General features: G+C 61.2%; 8 protein-coding genes across 8 annotated transcripts; 3 read left to right on the forward strand and 5 right to left on the reverse strand.

The window, feature by feature from the left end:
• Window positions 1-449: 449 nt before the first annotated feature.
• Window positions 450-1605, reverse strand: MJAP1_000009 (uncharacterized protein; the record flags this gene model as incomplete). Its single annotated transcript, XM_060263982.1, has 2 exons — window positions 450-456; window positions 512-1605. The coding sequence occupies 2 exons, from the start codon at window positions 1603-1605 to the stop codon at window positions 450-452; spliced, it is 1101 nt and encodes a 366-aa protein (XP_060119965.1).
• Window positions 1606-2802: 1197 nt separating this feature from the next.
• Window positions 2803-4197, reverse strand: FYV10 (GID complex subunit containing RING finger motif; the record flags this gene model as incomplete). The annotated part of the gene is made up of 1 exon (XM_060263983.1): window positions 2803-4197. One exon carries the CDS (start codon window positions 4195-4197, stop codon window positions 2803-2805), a length of 1395 nt encoding a protein of 464 aa, XP_060119966.1.
• A 361-nt stretch (window positions 4198-4558) lies between these two features.
• MET6 (5-methyltetrahydropteroyltriglutamate--homocysteine S-methyltransferase) lies at window positions 4559-6905 on the reverse strand (the record flags this gene model as incomplete). The annotated part of the gene is made up of 2 exons (XM_060263984.1): window positions 4559-6854; window positions 6901-6905. 2 exons carry the CDS (start codon window positions 6903-6905, stop codon window positions 4559-4561), a joined length of 2301 nt encoding a protein of 766 aa, XP_060119967.1.
• Window positions 6906-7555: 650 nt separating this feature from the next.
• On the reverse strand, window positions 7556-8159 carry MJAP1_000012 (uncharacterized protein; the record flags this gene model as incomplete). The annotated part of the gene is made up of 2 exons (XM_060263985.1): window positions 7556-8009; window positions 8062-8159. 2 exons carry the CDS (start codon window positions 8157-8159, stop codon window positions 7556-7558), a joined length of 552 nt encoding a protein of 183 aa, XP_060119968.1.
• A 526-nt stretch (window positions 8160-8685) lies between these two features.
• Window positions 8686-9741, forward strand: MJAP1_000013 (uncharacterized protein; the record flags this gene model as incomplete). Its single annotated transcript, XM_060263986.1, has 1 exon — window positions 8686-9741. The coding sequence occupies one exon, from the start codon at window positions 8686-8688 to the stop codon at window positions 9739-9741; it is 1056 nt and encodes a 351-aa protein (XP_060119969.1).
• Window positions 9742-9880: 139 nt separating this feature from the next.
• On the forward strand, window positions 9881-10878 carry MJAP1_000014 (uncharacterized protein; the record flags this gene model as incomplete). Its single annotated transcript, XM_060263987.1, has 3 exons — window positions 9881-10146; window positions 10169-10406; window positions 10429-10878. The coding sequence occupies 3 exons, from the start codon at window positions 9881-9883 to the stop codon at window positions 10876-10878; spliced, it is 954 nt and encodes a 317-aa protein (XP_060119970.1).
• Window positions 10879-10886: 8 nt separating this feature from the next.
• On the reverse strand, window positions 10887-11748 carry PTP1 (protein-tyrosine-phosphatase; the record flags this gene model as incomplete). The annotated part of the gene is made up of 2 exons (XM_060263988.1): window positions 10887-11575; window positions 11598-11748. The coding sequence occupies 2 exons, from the start codon at window positions 11746-11748 to the stop codon at window positions 10887-10889; spliced, it is 840 nt and encodes a 279-aa protein (XP_060119971.1).
• Window positions 11749-11780: 32 nt separating this feature from the next.
• On the forward strand, window positions 11781-14802 carry EXO70 (exocyst complex component exo70; the record flags this gene model as incomplete). Its single annotated transcript, XM_060263989.1, has 2 exons — window positions 11781-13594; window positions 14046-14802. 2 exons carry the CDS (start codon window positions 11781-11783, stop codon window positions 14800-14802), a joined length of 2571 nt encoding a protein of 856 aa, XP_060119972.1.
• Window positions 14803-16259: the final 1457 nt, after the last annotated feature.

The following is a 16259-nucleotide window of genomic DNA, read 5'->3' on the forward strand; positions in this document are numbered from 1 at the left end:
TGATCGGCCTCATTAGCGACGACGAAGGGCGATCAGCTGTACCTCCAGCTCACAGTCGGATAAAGGGCAAGAATTAGGATCATCCATGCGCGATTGCAACACGTCCCAAAGGCTGTCAAGGACGAACTCGGCCGCGCCTTTGCTCAGCTTGCCCCGTTCGCGTAGGACCATCCGGAAATGAGATTCGTATAGGTTCTTGAACATGTGAATGAGATGCTCCGTGTATACCGCATGAGAGATCCTGCCCGATTGTAATGCGAGCCAGGCAGGCTGAGGAAGGCGTAGGGGGTTGGGCTCGCTGTACAAGCCCTCCTGGGATTCCGGTGACGTACTACCGCAAAGCGGATTTTCCTGGCCTGCACCGCAGCTCCAGTCCAGTTGCCAAAGGTGGTCGAGGTCGTTCAAGACGCGCATCGTCTGGGATGGCGTGCGTGGGTGCAAAGGCAGCGTCAACAACTGGCGCGCCACCGCACTTTTCAACATGCCACAGGACACGAGTCGCTGCAGGCACGGCACCAGCATCTCGGTCATCGTCGCCCAAATGTCGCGCGACGGCGGGATTGTCTTGGCGGCCTCGGGGGCAAACTCGGCCGTCTTTGCACCCAGGCTCAGCTGCTCCATCTGGTCGGGAAGCGTCGTGCCGTTGGTGGGCGAGCTCTTGTTCGCCTCTTCGGGTTCTGACCGCGCAATGAACGCCATGACAAACACGCCGCCCTGGCGGAACTCGTGCGCTCGCGCCATGAGGAAGGTGGTCAGTTCGGCTTGCGCGGTAGTGGCCAATGACACGTCCATGGCATTGGGGGTATGCGTCCAGTGCAAGTCCATCAAGCTGAAGCCAAAGTGCAAGGTGCCTTTGGGGAGAATGCGCGACCCAAACGGCCGCGAGACGAAGGAGGAGAAGATTGCGTTCTGCAGCGAAGGCTTGTGCGATGCCTGCCACACAGGATTCATGTACGATTCAGGGTGGGTGTCCAGAATGTGCGTGAATGCACGGAAATCCGTCTGCGGCGAATCCTCGTGGATCACAATAAAGTCGATCGGGTCCTGCAAAAGGGCCGTGCTGTCGACGGTAGCAATTCCGTTGACATTCACCGCATCTTTTGTGACAGAGAGCGCCTCGCGCTGGGTCTCCGCCAGCACCGAGCCGGGGACAAGCTTGGCAAACTCATCAATGATCGGGCGCAGCAGCTGCATCGATCGCGAATTGAGACAGCCAAATTCGGCGATGAAGACTGTGTTGTTGCGCTCATCCATCGGGATGCTCTGGATGAGAGTGGGCAATACCGTCCCGAGCTTGGCACGCACACCAAAACTGAACTGGTTGTTGGTCGAGTTCGTGCCCATGTCGATCGCATTCGGGCTCGAGCCCCGGGTCACAAGTCGCGGCGGGCCTGTCGAGGGCGAGCCGGAGCGCCCCTTGCTCTCCGAGCCTTGGCGCCGCATCGAGTGACGCTTGCCAATCATGCCATAGTCAAACGCATGGGAGTCCACCGTGGACACTGGGCTGCGGTTTTCCGTCCTGCTGGAAGGCGACGTGACCTTGCTGGTCGACGTCCGTGTCGTGGAGCTCCTTGAAAGCGCCCCGGACTCGGCATAAGACGACATGGACGTTGCCGAGGGCATAGTTTCTTCAACGGGCGTGCTTGCAAGCTGCGTATCCACACGCAACGGCATATAAGAAGGGTGAGTTGGATAGAACTGGGCATTGCTCGGCATTCCCATGGTCACCGTAGGGTACACGGACCGGGCACTTGACCACGAGCTGAAATCCGCGCTTTCCAGGGTCGCAAGCTGATCTTGCGACTTGTGCTGCTCTGAAGGCGTAATGTGCAGATGGGGATCCGAAGAGTCCAAAAAGTTGTGGGCGAAAGGCACGGAGTGAGGAAAGTACGACTGCCAAGGCGAATCCGAATCGCTCCTTCGCACTGTCGGCTGGGGCGTGATATCACGCGGCACGGTCATGGCCGGTCGAGTATCCGCTTGAGAGTCCATGTTGCCCAATCGGCCGTGATGCCACAAGGAATCTGCCTTGGCGCGCAACGTACGCTCCTCTGTGGGCGTGTCGCTTGAATAGTTCATACCCTGGTCCGCGCCATTTCTGCCTTCGTAAGGCTTGGGCGTCGATCCCGAATGGGGAAGGATCGAGTGAATTGCCTGCTCCTCGTTCGCCCCGCCGCAGGCGCGGGGAGAGTGCGGGGTGTCGGACAGAAGAGGCGATGCCGGAGGAGACATTCGACTGCGGTTGACGTGGGCGAAGTGTGCGCTTCAAGTACTTCGCCACGGTCACTGCGTGTGCTTTTCCAGCGCGTGCGGGGGGCACCAGTTAGGTGCTACGCCACCGGGCCCGCTCTTGTGCAGCGCCTAGTCCAGGTTCCAAACGCGCAAAAAGGATGCGCTTTTGTACACTGAGGCTGAATCGCCACGCAGAAGGCTAAAGTTTCTAACGATACGCCACTAAAGCTTGGCGTGGAGTAGGAACAAAATGACCACTCGACTGTGCTGCGCTCGTCCGCGAATCTTGACCCTACTCAGCGATCGGACATTTGACCAATGTCGTCCCTTGTCACGTGATTTTACCCCCTTTTCTCCCTAGGGGACTGGCTCAATTCGCGGCGTGCTTACGCTGCGTGACCCTAAGAGACCCTAATACTCTGGCTGTCAAGGACGGGCCACCAATAAGCTTGGCTTACGAAACAAATATTTTACGGCACAAGGCCATAGGATACTGCGACCCCGTCCGCGGACAAGTCACCGTAGCGCGATCTGGACTTCCCACAGCAATCTGACGGAGGGCCTGCATTATTAGTCAGTCGTACGCACCTCTTCAGAGTAGACGCGGCCGTTGGGTAGACACATGGGGGGATTCTTGTCGTCCATTACTTTTCCAGTAATGCGGCAAATCAGGCGCGAGTTGCCATGATGACTGTAGGGCACTTCGCGCGCCAGTGTACCTAGGCCCGCTGTATGACAAATGGGGCAGTCCGGATTGCGATCGTCGACCGCAGTGAGCGAAGGGCTGCTCACGTCTGCTTCGCTCAAGAAGAGGGAAGAGGCTTGCGAACCATAGTCATCCTGCGCAGAAGCGGTGTGATCTCGCAACTTTTTTGGATAGCATGAATGCGACTTGAAACTGGAAAGGCCCGCACTCAGCGCGATGTGGATCAGTGGAGTCGAAGGCAGGTCGTAGACGCGCAACGCGATCGTTCGGAACGCATCGCGCAGCATTTTCCAGCGCAGAGGGTCATAGAGGTCAGCGTAACACCACGAGTCGGGCCCCGACGCCAGCAGACCCATCGCGCGCTGCGCTTGCTGCTGCAAGTGCGGCATCTCTGCCTTGCTCAGGTGCAGCGCATGGCCGGTTTTGGGAGACTTGCTGGTCCATGACACGGCGCTGGGGTCCTGCGCAGGGTCCCCGGCGTGCATCCAGGGAAGGAGGTACTTGCGTGCATACTGTACTGCACTCTGTAAAGAGGCAGGCGAGCGATCACGGACTTGCTCAATGAATTCTTGGAGACGCAGGTCGATCTCGAGCGAAGACTTGGCTTTGCGCAGCGTGACCTTGTTCTCCGAGCACCACGCCAGGGCCGTGCTGCACGACGGCTGCACGCCCGAGTCTTCGTCCGGTACGAGCGACTGCTCGATTTTCCGAATCTGCTCAAAGACGGGCAAGTCGACCAGGGAAGCAATGTGCTGCTGTGTGGCGAGCTGCTCGGCGCTTTTGAATGCGCCACGCCGTAGCATGTAGTCCACAACCATGCGATCCAGCCGAATCGCGCACCAGTCATGGAAGGCCTGTGACCCGGGCTCGAGCGACTGCAGCAGCTTCAAGTATTCTGTCCTGGTCTGGGTATATTCGAGCAGCGTTCCCGCCTGTGTGCCGAGGTCGACCATCTTATCGCGGAGCTGTTGCAGCCGTTGGAGGACGGAATCTATCGTTGCTGACACTTGGCTGGCATCGCTTTCGCCGGGATTCTTTCGCTTGGACTCGACAATGTTGCTGCAGAACATAAAGTCTTTCTCCGAGAGGCGCTGCTGCGTCTTGAGCTGGGTCCGCAATTCGTCGACCGGGAGCCGCAGGAGTGGCTGTTCGAGAATAAGGATATCTTCGATACTCGACACCCCCGCCGATGAGACATACTTTGACGTGCTATGTATATCGCTGGGGAGCATGCTTGCGAGTGGCATCATGCCCGGCATCCTCGCTGGGATCCTGGGGCCGTGATCGCGTAGCGAAAGGCGTATTTCACCTCCACACTACGCACGTCCCCGCCCAGTGCGCGCAAGAAGCTCGCAAGGAAACAGGCCCACAGAATGTTTGCAGCTGTTGAAACATGCATTAGAGGTCTATAAAAACATGGGGAGTTCATGGCAAAGCATGACTATCCAGGGAGGGGAATGTAGGGGGATCATGCAAGCTGACATCGTTACTCGTATCAGGCAAGCCCACGGGGTAGAAGGCTGACAAAAAAAGATGCCGTCCATAGTTGAGTAAGGACGAAATCATGTACAACGGTACGGTTCAAGCCGTATTCCGTCTTGTGCACATTTTATAAAACCCTTAAACAAACTGCTTGCGGGCGTTCTCGGCAGCGGTGACCATAGCCTTGAGCTGAGCAGTGCACTCCTCCCAGGTACGGGTCTTGAGACCGCAGTCGGGGTTGACCCAGAGCAGCTTGGGGTCGATGAACTGGGTCATCTCCTTGATGCGCTCAGTCATCTCGTCCACCGAGGGCACACGAGGCGAGTGGATGTCAAACACACCCGGGCCGATCTCGTTGGGGTACTTGGTGTTCTGGAAGATCTTGAGCAGCTTAGCATCGCTCTTGCTGTTCTCGATCGAGATCATGTCGGCGTCAAGAGCAATGACCGAGCTCATGATGTCGTTGAAGTCCGAGTAGCAGAAGTGCGAAGCGGTGTTCATGGCGTCCGAAGCGCTGCCGACCGAGAGACGGAACGAGTCGACGGCCCACTTCAGGTAGGTGTCCCACTCCTTGCGGCGGAGGGGAAGACCCTCACGGATGGCGGGCTCGTCGACCTGGACGGCCTTGATGCCAGCCTTCTCGAGGTCAGCAACCTCGTCGCGGAGAGCCAGGGCAATCTGCTTCGACTGCACGTCACGGCCAATGTCGACACGGGGGAACGACCAGTTAAGGATAGTGACGGGGCCCGTGAGCATACCCTTCATGACCTTCTGGGTGAGGCTCTGGGCGTAGGCCGACCAGCGGACGGTCATGGCCTTGGGGCGCGACACGTCCGAGACAATGATCGGGGGACGGACGTAGCGCGAGCCGAAGCTCTGAACCCAGGCGTTCTGGGTGAACTCGAAGCCGTCGAGCTGCTCGCCAAAGTACTGGACCATGTCGTTACGCTCGGGCTCACCGTGCACAAGCACGTCGAGGCCAAGAGCCTCCTGCTTCTCCACAACCGACTTGATCTCGTTCTCGAGGAACTTCTCGTACTCCTCCTGCGAGATCTCGCCCTTGGTGAAGCGGGCACGGTACTGACGGATCTCCTTGGTCTGGGGGAAGGAGCCGATGGTGGTGGTCGGGAACGGCGGCAGCTTGAGGTACTGGCGCTGGATCTCGCGGCGCTGGGGGAAGGCCGACTTGCGCGAGAGGTCCTCGGGCTTGATGTTCGCCACGCGGTCACGCACGGTCGGGTCCGAGTTCTTCTCAAAGTCGCGGCGAGCAGCAATGCTCTTGGCGTTGACGGCAAGGCGCTCCTTGGCAGCCTCGGGGTTCTGGAGGGCCAGACCGATGGTGGCAACCTCACCCGACTTCTCGGTAGCGAACGAGAACCAGTCGAGCACCTCGGGCTTCAGCTTCTTCTCGTTGGCAGTGGTAATGGGAGTGTGGAGAAGCGACGAAGACGAGGCGATCTGGACACGGTCAGCGCCGACCTTGGCAACGGCCTTCTTGGCGAGCTCGAGAGCAGCGGCAAGGTCCGTCTTCCAGATGTTACGGCCCGAAACGAGACCAAGCGAGACGCCGATCTTGGTGGGGGCAAGAGCCTCGAGGACAGGCTCGAGCTGCTCGGGCGCACGGTCCAGGTCAATGTGAAGACCGGCGATGGGCAGGTCCTTGACGATGTCAATGTTGTTCTCCAGGCGGCCAAAGTAGGTGGCGAGGAGGATGTTGAGGCTAGGGGCAGCCTTGGCGAGGGTCTCGTAGGTCTCCTTGAACTCCTTGGCGAGCTCCTGGGCCTTGTCAATGACAAGGATGGGCTCGTCGAGCTGGACCCAGGGGGCGCCAGCAGCCGAGAGCTTCTTGAGGAGCTCACCGTAAACCTCGACCAGCTTGGGGAGGAGGGTGAACTGGTTGAAGCTCTCGCTCTTGGCGTCCTTCGAGATCTTGCCGAGCCAGAGGAGGGTCAGGGGACCGACAATGACGGGGCGGCCGTTGTAGCCAGCCTCCTTGGCCTCAACAAAGTCGTCGATGGGCTTGGTGTTGTTCAGGGAGAAGGTCGAGTTCTCCGAGAACTCGGGGACGAGGTAGTGGTAGTTCGAGTCGAACCACTTCTTCATCTCCGTGGCGGGCAGGTCAACACCACCCTTCTGGTGGCCGCGGGCCATGGCGAAGTAGGTGTCGAGGGGCGACAGACCCGAGTTCTTGTACGCGTCGGGGATGATGCCGAAAGTGTTCGAGGCATCGAGGACGTGGTCGTACAGCGAGAAGGTGCCGGTGGGGATGATGTCAACGCCCTGCTCCTTGATGGTGGCGTAGGTAGCGAGGCGCTGCTCCTTGGCGACCTGGAGGAGCTCCTCCGAGGAGGTCTTGCCACCCCAGTAGGCCTCGAGAGCCTTCTTCACCTCACGGTGGGGGCCGATACGGGGGAAACCGAGAACGGCAGAAGTACTGGAGTCGTTAGCACTTGTCCTAAAGCATTTGCTAGTGTACGTACGCCATGTTTGTATTCGAATAAAAGGACCGGTTAGTATGTACGAGCGCTGCTCGAACAGGGATCCTAATGGTAAGAAGACAAGCTGTGTCCGGCACGGCTGGCTACTTGAGTCTTCCGACACCCCCTCCTTCCCCCGCCCGGCGCCGCGCCGTACTGGATACATTCGCCAGCAAGCTGCTTCATGCATCCACGTGTACAATTATTCGCGGGGGACATGCATGCGTTCATTTCCATTGGTGGCCCATGCAGCCAGTCATGCGCGTTTACAGCGTGGAAGAAGCACATCACGCCACCAGCCCACGCACTTTGGCCGTAGAAGAAAATGGATATCGTAGCCAATCAGATACGCGCCAGCGCCATCGTGGCTTCCCAAGCGTTGGACGGACGACCGACGCGACGCGGGTGTGTTGGGCAGAAGATTACACGCCGGGAATCATTGCATCTGGGAGCGAACTTCAATAGCGAAACAGAAAAAAGGAAATGATGAACATTAATCGCACCAAAGGGGGCTACCTCTATGTACAGTAACCATGGACAGAATAAATATCACAATTGTCTTGGGTGTCAAGGTGGGGGAAGCAATTTAACAATTCACCTCGATATCAACTTGGGAATTCAAATGAAGGATGTATTTTAGGTTGAACAGAAGAGTTGCTTAGCAGTACTGGCCCTTGATGACCTGCTCGCAGCCATCCTCATCGTTGCCGATGTTGCAGTCGCCGGCGTTGACGCAGCAGCGGATGCAGGCGCGGCGCTGCTTGGGCTCGATAAGCTCGACGTACGAGGCGTAGCCGAGACAGACCGAGCCGGCGGGGTTGCCGCGGCCACCGTCACCACCGTTCGAGTCGTACTGGCCACCGTCGTCGTTCGAGACGAGGGTGCTCTGGACCTTGGGGTTGATGCAACCAGTGAGCTGGGCGTACTTCTTGGTCTTCTTGAAGTGAACCTCGGTCCAGAAGCCCGAGTTCAGCTTGCCCTGCTCCGACGAGTAGGGCTTGGTGCAGAACGAGCGCATGCCACCCGGGTGCTCACTGTCGCCGATGGTCTGCTTGGACTTGGGGAGGATAATGCAGTGGTCCGAGGCGCTGGTGATCCAAACCTGCTTGGAACTGTAGGATGGTTAGCATACATATTCACGGAAAAAGGGGTGTTGATACATACGGCGAGGCGCGCTTGACCACGTCCTGGGGAGCAGCCTGGGCGACCGAGATAAGGCCAAAGGCGAAAGCAGCCGAAACAAGAGCCTTGAAAGAAACCATTCTTGAGGGGGAAATGGAAGGGGTGTAAGACTTCCTTTAGACAATGTCCTAGCTTTAAGAGCTTGTCAGGCTTGTGTTCAAAATAGGACTGCTTAGTCCCGGTCGTGTTATATGTTCAGCAGACAGTGTACGCCGAGCAACCGCGATCGGCTGTTTAGGGTATTTTGAGAATTCAGTGCATATCGGAAGTCCGCTGCGCAGGCAATTCCAAGGTCCCTCCCCTCGTTTTTGCTGTGCCAAGGCTCTTGGGCGGCCACATTCTGTTACAACAAGCACCTAATCGGCCGAGTTTGTGTAATGGACCCATGTGGGCGCCATGTGTCGCGGATCTCCGAGGTATGCGCGCCCGGCAGCTCGGGGAGGTCACGTTTGTGCATGTTTGGTGCAGCTTGAGCGCAGGAAACATTCCGACTGGCTTGTCCGAACATTGGATAAACCCTATTGTATAATCTATACGCTGGGCTGCGGCGCGCCGTATAATAGTTGTCGCGCTTAGCGAGAGTTTTGGCCCCCTGACCCTCTGACCATGCGTACCACCGCCCTGTACTCGGCTGCTGTTGCGCTCGCTTGCGCCTGCTCTACGGCGTGGGCTGCTGCTCTCCCTGACCAGATCAATGTGAACACGAAGAACCTGTCCCCTGAGGACAGCGTGTACGACCGTACGCGCGGTGTTTTCTACCAGTCCAACCTCTGGAAGGGCTTGATTGAGGTGTTTGACCCCAAGAAGAAGTCGCACTTCAACATCAGGATCGACGGTGTCTCGTCGAGCGGTGACGGCCAGCAGCAGATGTCGGGTCTGTCGCTGTCCTCGCACGACAACGCCAAGCGTCTGTTCGCTGTCGCCAAGAACGCCAACTCGTTCAACTTTGGCAACCAGAAGGACCACGGCCCTTCGTCGTTCCACGCGTTCGACCTCCCTGTGAACGAGAACAGCAAGCCCGTCTGGTCGGTGTACTTTGACGACATCCAGAACCAGTTCGAGCAGAAGTACGGCACGCGTCCCTTTGGCACGGTCGACTCGACTCAGGACAACGACGGCAACTCGTACGTGATCTTTGCTCTTGGTATGCCCGCTATTGCCAAGATCAGCCCTGACGGTAAGACCGTCACCACCTGGGCGCACGAGAAGAGCAACGGCAACCAGCGCCCCGGTTACTCGGGCATTGCCTTTGACCCCGCTACCAACCGTATCCTCACCTTTGGCGGCCCCCGCCCCCTGACCTCGTTCGACGCGAGCAAGAAGCACGGTACCCCCGAGGCTGTCAAGATCAACGGCAACTTTGGCACGCTCGACGGTACCGAGAAGCTCGTCTTCGTCCCTGTGGGCCAGAAGACGGTCCTGGTCGGCGCCCGCGCCCCGTACGCCATTTCGTTCTCGACGAACGACAACTGGTCGAGCGCCTCGATCAAGAAGACTAAGCGCGACGAGCTTAAGAACAGCGGCTTCACTGCTGTGACCGACTACTACAACGGCAAGCAGCAGGGCATCTACGGCAGCAGCGCCTTCTTCAGCGACGGTGTGCACGGTGGCCGTACCAACTGGCCCCTGTACAAGCTCGACTCGAGCATCCTGCAGTTCTAAGAAACGCAGGCGCTACGTTCCTTCATACTTTATTTAACGCAGTCCACTCAGCTCATAGACTCTGAATTCTTTTCTGTGGTTGCGCGCCGCCCACAGACGGCCCTTTCCTCCACTCGGACGCGGTGTTGTTCTGCGGCCCATGACGTCGCTGACGCTGTCGTTGGCGACGGTATGCGTCGCGTACGTGTACCCCATGTACGCGACGTACAAGGTCTTGACTGCAGCGTCGCGGAACGGATCGACGCTGAACGCATACAAATGGCACGCGCAGAGCGGCAAAGGAAAGCGGGGACAGGCGCAGGAGAAGCCGACGGAGCTCGCCGAGCTCGAGACGCTTGCGATGTACTGGTGTGTGATTGCAATAGTGCGTGTCGCCGAGGCATGGGGAGAATGGTCATGGAAATGGTTCGTGTCCTTCCTAACGCAGGATCCCGTTCTATCCCCACGTCAAGTTTGCGTTTGTCCTCTGGCTTGTGCTGCCGCAGACGCGCGGCGCCTCGCTGCTTTTTACGCGCTACGTGTCGCCGTTCCTTACAGAGCACGAGAGCGACATTGACAATTTCATGGACAGGGCCCGTGAGCGGCTCGTCGCGATTTCCAGCACCACGTTTGGCGTCGTGGTGAATATCCTCCGCAGCGAAGCGGGTGAATGGACTACTGCTGCCGTACGTCACACGACTTACCCAGATACGCGCCCATGAGCCACCGCCTCGTGCCGCGCCGCCTCCCCGTGCCGCGCCGCCGCCCCGTGCCGCGCCACCGCCGCGCGAAGAGCCCGCTCCCGAACCGGTGCATGAGCCCGTGTATGAGCCGGTGCAAGAAAAGCCGCCGCCGCCTGCGCCCAAGCCCCGCCGTGGCCCGTATCCGAATGCACTGCCTACACCGCCTGCGCCCGGCCCACCGGTACCCCCGCCGACGATGCATAACCCCGCCGAAGGCGCGCTGGAGCAGGTCACGCAGCTGCTGCAAACCAGTGCGCCGTACGTTGCTGCGACCGGCGCCTCGGCCCTGCAGTGGATTTCGTCTACAGCGCATGCCGCCGAAGAGGCCGCCAAGCAGCGGCACGAAGAGGCGGCGTCGAGTGGCTCGCGGCGGCGCAACCGCTTCTTTTCCAAGGCGGACAAGATGGAAACATAGTTCATACCCTACGACTGACTCGCCTGTGCGGCCAACTCGATCGCACTCGCCAGGGTCACCAGCTGACCCGGCGTCTGGACCATCCCTGCGCGAAAGTGGCGCATATGCCGTGTGATGTATGCGGCCAGATCCATGCTCGGCACGGCCGTGCGCTGGGCAGCCGGCAGCTGCTGTGCGAGAAATGCGCCGATGAGCGTGCCGGAGCGGCCGATGCCGGCGGAGCAGTGGACCCACAGCGGGGCCGCCTCGGCCCCGAGGCGAGCCTGTTCAACGGCTGTGAGCAGGCCCATAAGCTGCGGCGTGGGCAGCGCGCCGTGGTCCTGCCACCCTGTATAGTGTAGAAGCGTAAGTTCGTGGCTGGCCTCGCCGTGCGTGAGCTGCAAGCGCCGGAGTATGAGGCCGCGCGTCTCGCTCGGCTCCTCGCCCAGCATCCTCACCACCCACTCGCCCTCCTCGATCGGGGAAGAGGTACTGCTGGGCCAGTACTGATGGCTCTTGATCATGTCGCGCTCGACGAGCGGCGTGAGATTGAGCAGCACGCCCACGCGCTCTGCGCAGAGGTGGTGGTAGAACGCGCCAAACGTCGACGGCGTCGGTGCCTGCGATGCGATGCACGATGCGGCGCCCGCGCTGCTCTCTGGCAGCGGCGGGATGCGCGACGCGTTCACGTAGGGGTCCGGCAGCAGAGCGTGGTCGTCTGGGTGAGCTAGGCTACGTACACGGCAGCACATTGGTATACCGATTCGCGCTCGCATTGCGCAGTGCACTTGCGAATGAGTGTTCCGACGTGTCGCCGCGCGTCCAGTCCACATGGTTCAGCACCGCGAGCACCTCGGCGGCGCGCTGGGGCCACGGCCGTGCCTCGGACATCAAAGTGGAGGCGGGTCCGTTCCGGCGACGAGATGGTGTATCCGGCGCGTGTTGCATCCTCGTCGGTCGCTCCGGCGATGGACAGCGACATGGCGTTGGCCGAGATGGAGCTCTTGGAGCAGAACCAAAAGCGGCTCGCGAATCTGACCGGGCGCATGACCACGATTTTGAACGGCTTCGACCGCCGCCTGGTGAAGCTCGAGAGCAGTATCCTTCCGATCCACCGCAGCACGCAACAGCTCAGTCATATCAGCTCGAACATTGAGTCGACACAACAGGAGCTCAGTCGGAGTCTGCAGCACTACGGTGTAGTGGTCGACGAGGAGCCGCTGATCCTCCGCGGCCCGAATCCCCGCGATCCGTGGCCCTATTTGGAGGCGATCCAGCGCGTGGCCCAAGGCATCGTCCAGACCAGGGCGGGCGAGCTGAAAAATCCCGAGCAGGTCGTGAGCAAGATGGAGACGCTGCGCGACCTCGGCGCAGGCAACGTCGCCGAGCTCGTTCGGGAGTATACCTCGACGGAATCGCGACCGATCGACCTGCGCGCCTATCTCGACCAGCAGCACGGATTGCCTACGCTCTCGAGCGAGTGCCTGACCTCGATCAAGGCTTTGCTGCAGTTCCTCTCGACGCTCGAGCACGGCGCTCGTCGCGCCGAGTCGCCGTTTCACCTCGCCCTGGCGTCTTATGCACAGGTGCGCAGCGCATACTGCAGCGCGTGCCTTGCGCCGCTCGTCGAGCAGATCACCGGCGTGGCGAACGTGGTACAGGACCCGTCCGTTCACGCGCCACGCGAGGCGCTGGTCGAGTACAAGCGCGGCTCGGCGGGCTTTTACAACTGGCTGCAAGGCATGCTGGGCATGCTCCAGAATGAGCGCGCAATCGCCGCAGCCCTCTTTGAGGGCATGAGCTGGCAGAATGTCGAAACACATACCTTTACGAGCGTCGTACAGCCGCTCGTCACGTCGGTCAGCGCGCTCCTGCCGACGCTCCTGCCGCGGCTGCAGCACGGCCTCAACGCGCACCGCTTCTTTGTGCTGGACTTTTTGGGGGCGGGCAGTGCGGTGCTAGGGCCGGACGGACAGCGCTGGAGCAGCGCGCTGAAGAGCACGCAGCTTCCGTTAGACCTGCCGACGGCCATGGTCCAGACGCGCCAGGACGCGGTGCAGTTCTTCCCCGAAGTCTTGCGCGATATCAAGGTGATCCCCGTGCAGCGCGAGCATGACGTGCTCCATGTGGACGTCAGCGACATTGCGCGGCTCGGCGTGCAGCTCCTGCGCGGTATGGCCGAGTACCAGGACGTGCTCCTCGGCCTGCTCCAGACGCTCCCCGCCAAGAACTGGAGCGATAGCGAGTCCGCGGCGCGGACCACGCAGAGCACCGGCGCGGACGGACTCTACTCGGACTATATCTTTGACGTGCTCGCGTCGATCGTCTCTTCGCTCGAGCGCTCGGTCGCGGCGGTGCCCCAGGCGACGGTCGCAGCAATCTTTTTGCTGAACAACACCTCGTACCTGCAGCAAGAGGTGAGCCAGATGCACGGCATTCTGCCGCCTGCGGCCGCCGCCTCGATCGACCAGCTGCTTAAGCAGGCGCTGCGCTCCGCCCGCACGTCCTACTTGGAGTCGTGGAACAATGTGGTCAACTCGCTCGTGGACGACGGGCCGTCGCTCTCCCGCGCCGGCACGATCGGCAAGCTGGGCGTGCTGAGCAACAACGAGCGCAACCGCGACACGACCGCGCGCTTCTTTGAGCAGATCAGCGAGAAGGAGCGCATTCACCGGACGCAGCCGCTGCTGCGCAGCAACCGTGCGCTGCTCGAGTCGCTCCGCGACGACGTCGTTCGGTACGTATCCAGTCTAACGCAGCCTCGTATGCCCACTCTACTCGGTCTACTCGGCGAAGCAAAAAGGCGACGCCCGGACCCGCCGCCCCAGCGAGCGCGAGGTGGAGGCGATCCTCATGCAGCTCTTTCTCTAGGCCATAGTGTGGAGCGGCGCGTAATTTTGGCTTATTCATTGTGGGGTAGATTCTGCATGAACGTGTTCTAGCACGGTGTCGCTATTGCCACCGTGCTGCGCGCAGCACGTTTATTACCCCCACCATCTCTCTCTCTCTGCTCACAAGCTGGTCTTGTGTGCATTAACCCTTGAATCGAATCCTTCTCCTCGCGCACGCTGGTAGTGCGTTCTCACCATGGTTCTTTCTCTTCGTTTGCTCTCTGCTGGCCAGAGGCCCTCGGTAACTACTGCATCGGTTCTGGTGCTCTTTGCGTTTTGTGATATACTGATCTCTAGCGTTGACGGCGCGCCTGTGGCGCATGCCACGAGCCACGGCCACCAGCGGCACGGGCACCATACCCACGGTGGGCAGGTCGTCTCCGAGAATGCGGCGGTCATGACGCGGTCGAAGCATGCGTCGAAATCCAAGTCTGCGCCGGGCGTCATGTCCCCGCAGAACAAACTGTTCCCGCTGATGATCGTGGTCATTGTTCTCGCTTGCCTGATCGGCACGGCCTCGCTTGCGCTGCTGGCACGGTGCCTTTTGCGCCGCAAGCCGGGCCAGGACGAGCCGGAGGAGGCGATGCCTGAGAAGCGCGAGGCGACGCTGCGCCACGCACAGTCGTACGAGTCGAATGCGACCCTGTTCGACCCCGACTTCTCCGAGAAGCCCAAGGTGCCGCTCGCGCGCCCGGTCATGTCGAGCGTCTCGCGCGGGACACACGGCCGCTTCGGCTCGATGAGCTCGATGGCGCTCTTTGACCCCGACTACCGCGTCGCTCCAGGCGTGCCGGACAAGTGCGAGCACACCGCCGAGCTGCGCGAAAAGGTCATGCAGTCACGCGCATCGAACTACAGCACCGACTCGGGATCGACTGTCTACTCTATGCATGCTCAGGTTACGCCGGAAGAGGCCGCGAGCGTGCGCCAAAACGACCTTGGCGAGCCGTGCCTCACGCGGGGGGCGCAGGGATGGAACATCCACGCCGAGCACGAGATGGACGGCATCGAGGACGTCTCGCTCGACGGACCGCCCCGCCCGGTGAGGGCCTAATCTGACTCATGAGCATGTACACTAGTTGGTAGTTTATTCGAGGTTCGCTAGGATAGAATAATCCACACGGTTTCACCCCTCACGCCAAGCAGGCACAAGCCCGATTAGCACGTGATGCTACGGGCTGCGTGCTGCTTCCTGCCTTGTCTCGGTATGGACTCCGCACTTCAGGATGCGATCCGTAAGGGCAAGTCCCTGAAAAGTACGTGGATTGGCTATTCAGCTAACCACAGAGGTAGAGACTGTGGATAAGTCCGCGCCGGCCGTCGCTGGCAACGTAAATGGATCTTCGGGCGGCGGATCGGGCGGAGGTCGCCCGGCCTTGGCCAGTGCGCCGCCCCCGCCCCCAGCCGGAGGACCGGCGGGGCTGGGCGATATCTTTGCAGGGGGTATGCCGAAACTCCGCTCGACATCGGGAGGAGCGAAAACCACTGGAGCTCCACGTACGTTGCATGGTCTGACCACAGCAGCCGCACGGCCGCCGCCCCCGCCAGGTGCACGCACAGCGCCCGGAGCACCAAGGCCTCCGGCGCCGCCAGCTCCGTCGCACGGCGCGCCGCGCCCGCCCGCGCCCAAGCCGCCAGCACCAAAGCCGGCCGGTGACAAGCCCAAGCCACCTCCGCCTGTTGCGCCGCGCGCGAAGCCCGCAGCCCTGTCGAGCACGCCCCGCCCGAAGCCGCCAGCACCGCCAGCGCCGCCGGGTGCTGCTGCGCGGCCTCCGCGTGCGCCGCCAGCGCCTCCCGCGCCGCCGGCACCTTCTGCACCCGCACCGCCGGCACCACCGGCTCCTGCGTCGCAAGCCAGCGGCGCACCTCCGCCGCCACGCTCGCGGCCGCCGCCGCCGCCTTCAATGCCTACGCGTGCAGCGCCGCCGCGCCCGCCGCAGAGTGCGCCGCCAGCTCCTCCTGCTCCCACGGCCTCGGCAGCACCTCCTGCGACACCTCCTGCAGCACCTCCTGCACCTCCTGCACCTCCTGCACCTCCTGCGGCTCCTGCGGCACCTCCTGTGGCACCCCCCGCACCTCCTGCGGCACCCCCCGCACCTCCTGCGGCGCCTCCGGCCCCCCCAGCCGCTTCGCCCGCTCCTGCCTTTACGAGCTCCTACTCGTCTGCGGCGCCTGCCCTCCCTGATGCGCTGGTTGCCGGCCGCCGCGACCCTGTGACGGCGACGCTGCCTGTGCGTTCTACCGATCCGCCCAGCAGCACGCTGAGCGCGATGCCGCCGCCCCCCCGCGCCTCCCCCGCGCCCTCGAGCTATTCGAGTTTCCCCAATGGAGGCGCGCCGACTTCGCGCAGTACGTTCCCCCCCGCTAATGCAGTTCCCTCTCCTCCCCCGCAGTCAGGTTCGTGGACGTTCCCCTCGTCGTCAGCCTTTCCGCCCCCCCGGTCGTTCCCCCGTACGGCGCATCAATACCCCAGCGGAGCGTCTAAAGGAAGCAGCTTCGACATGCGGTCTA

Source organism: Malassezia japonica, chromosome 1 (genome assembly GCF_029542785.1).
Source record: "Malassezia japonica chromosome 1, complete sequence".
In the NCBI taxonomy this organism is placed as follows: Eukaryota; Fungi; Basidiomycota; class Malasseziomycetes; order Malasseziales; family Malasseziaceae; genus Malassezia; species Malassezia japonica.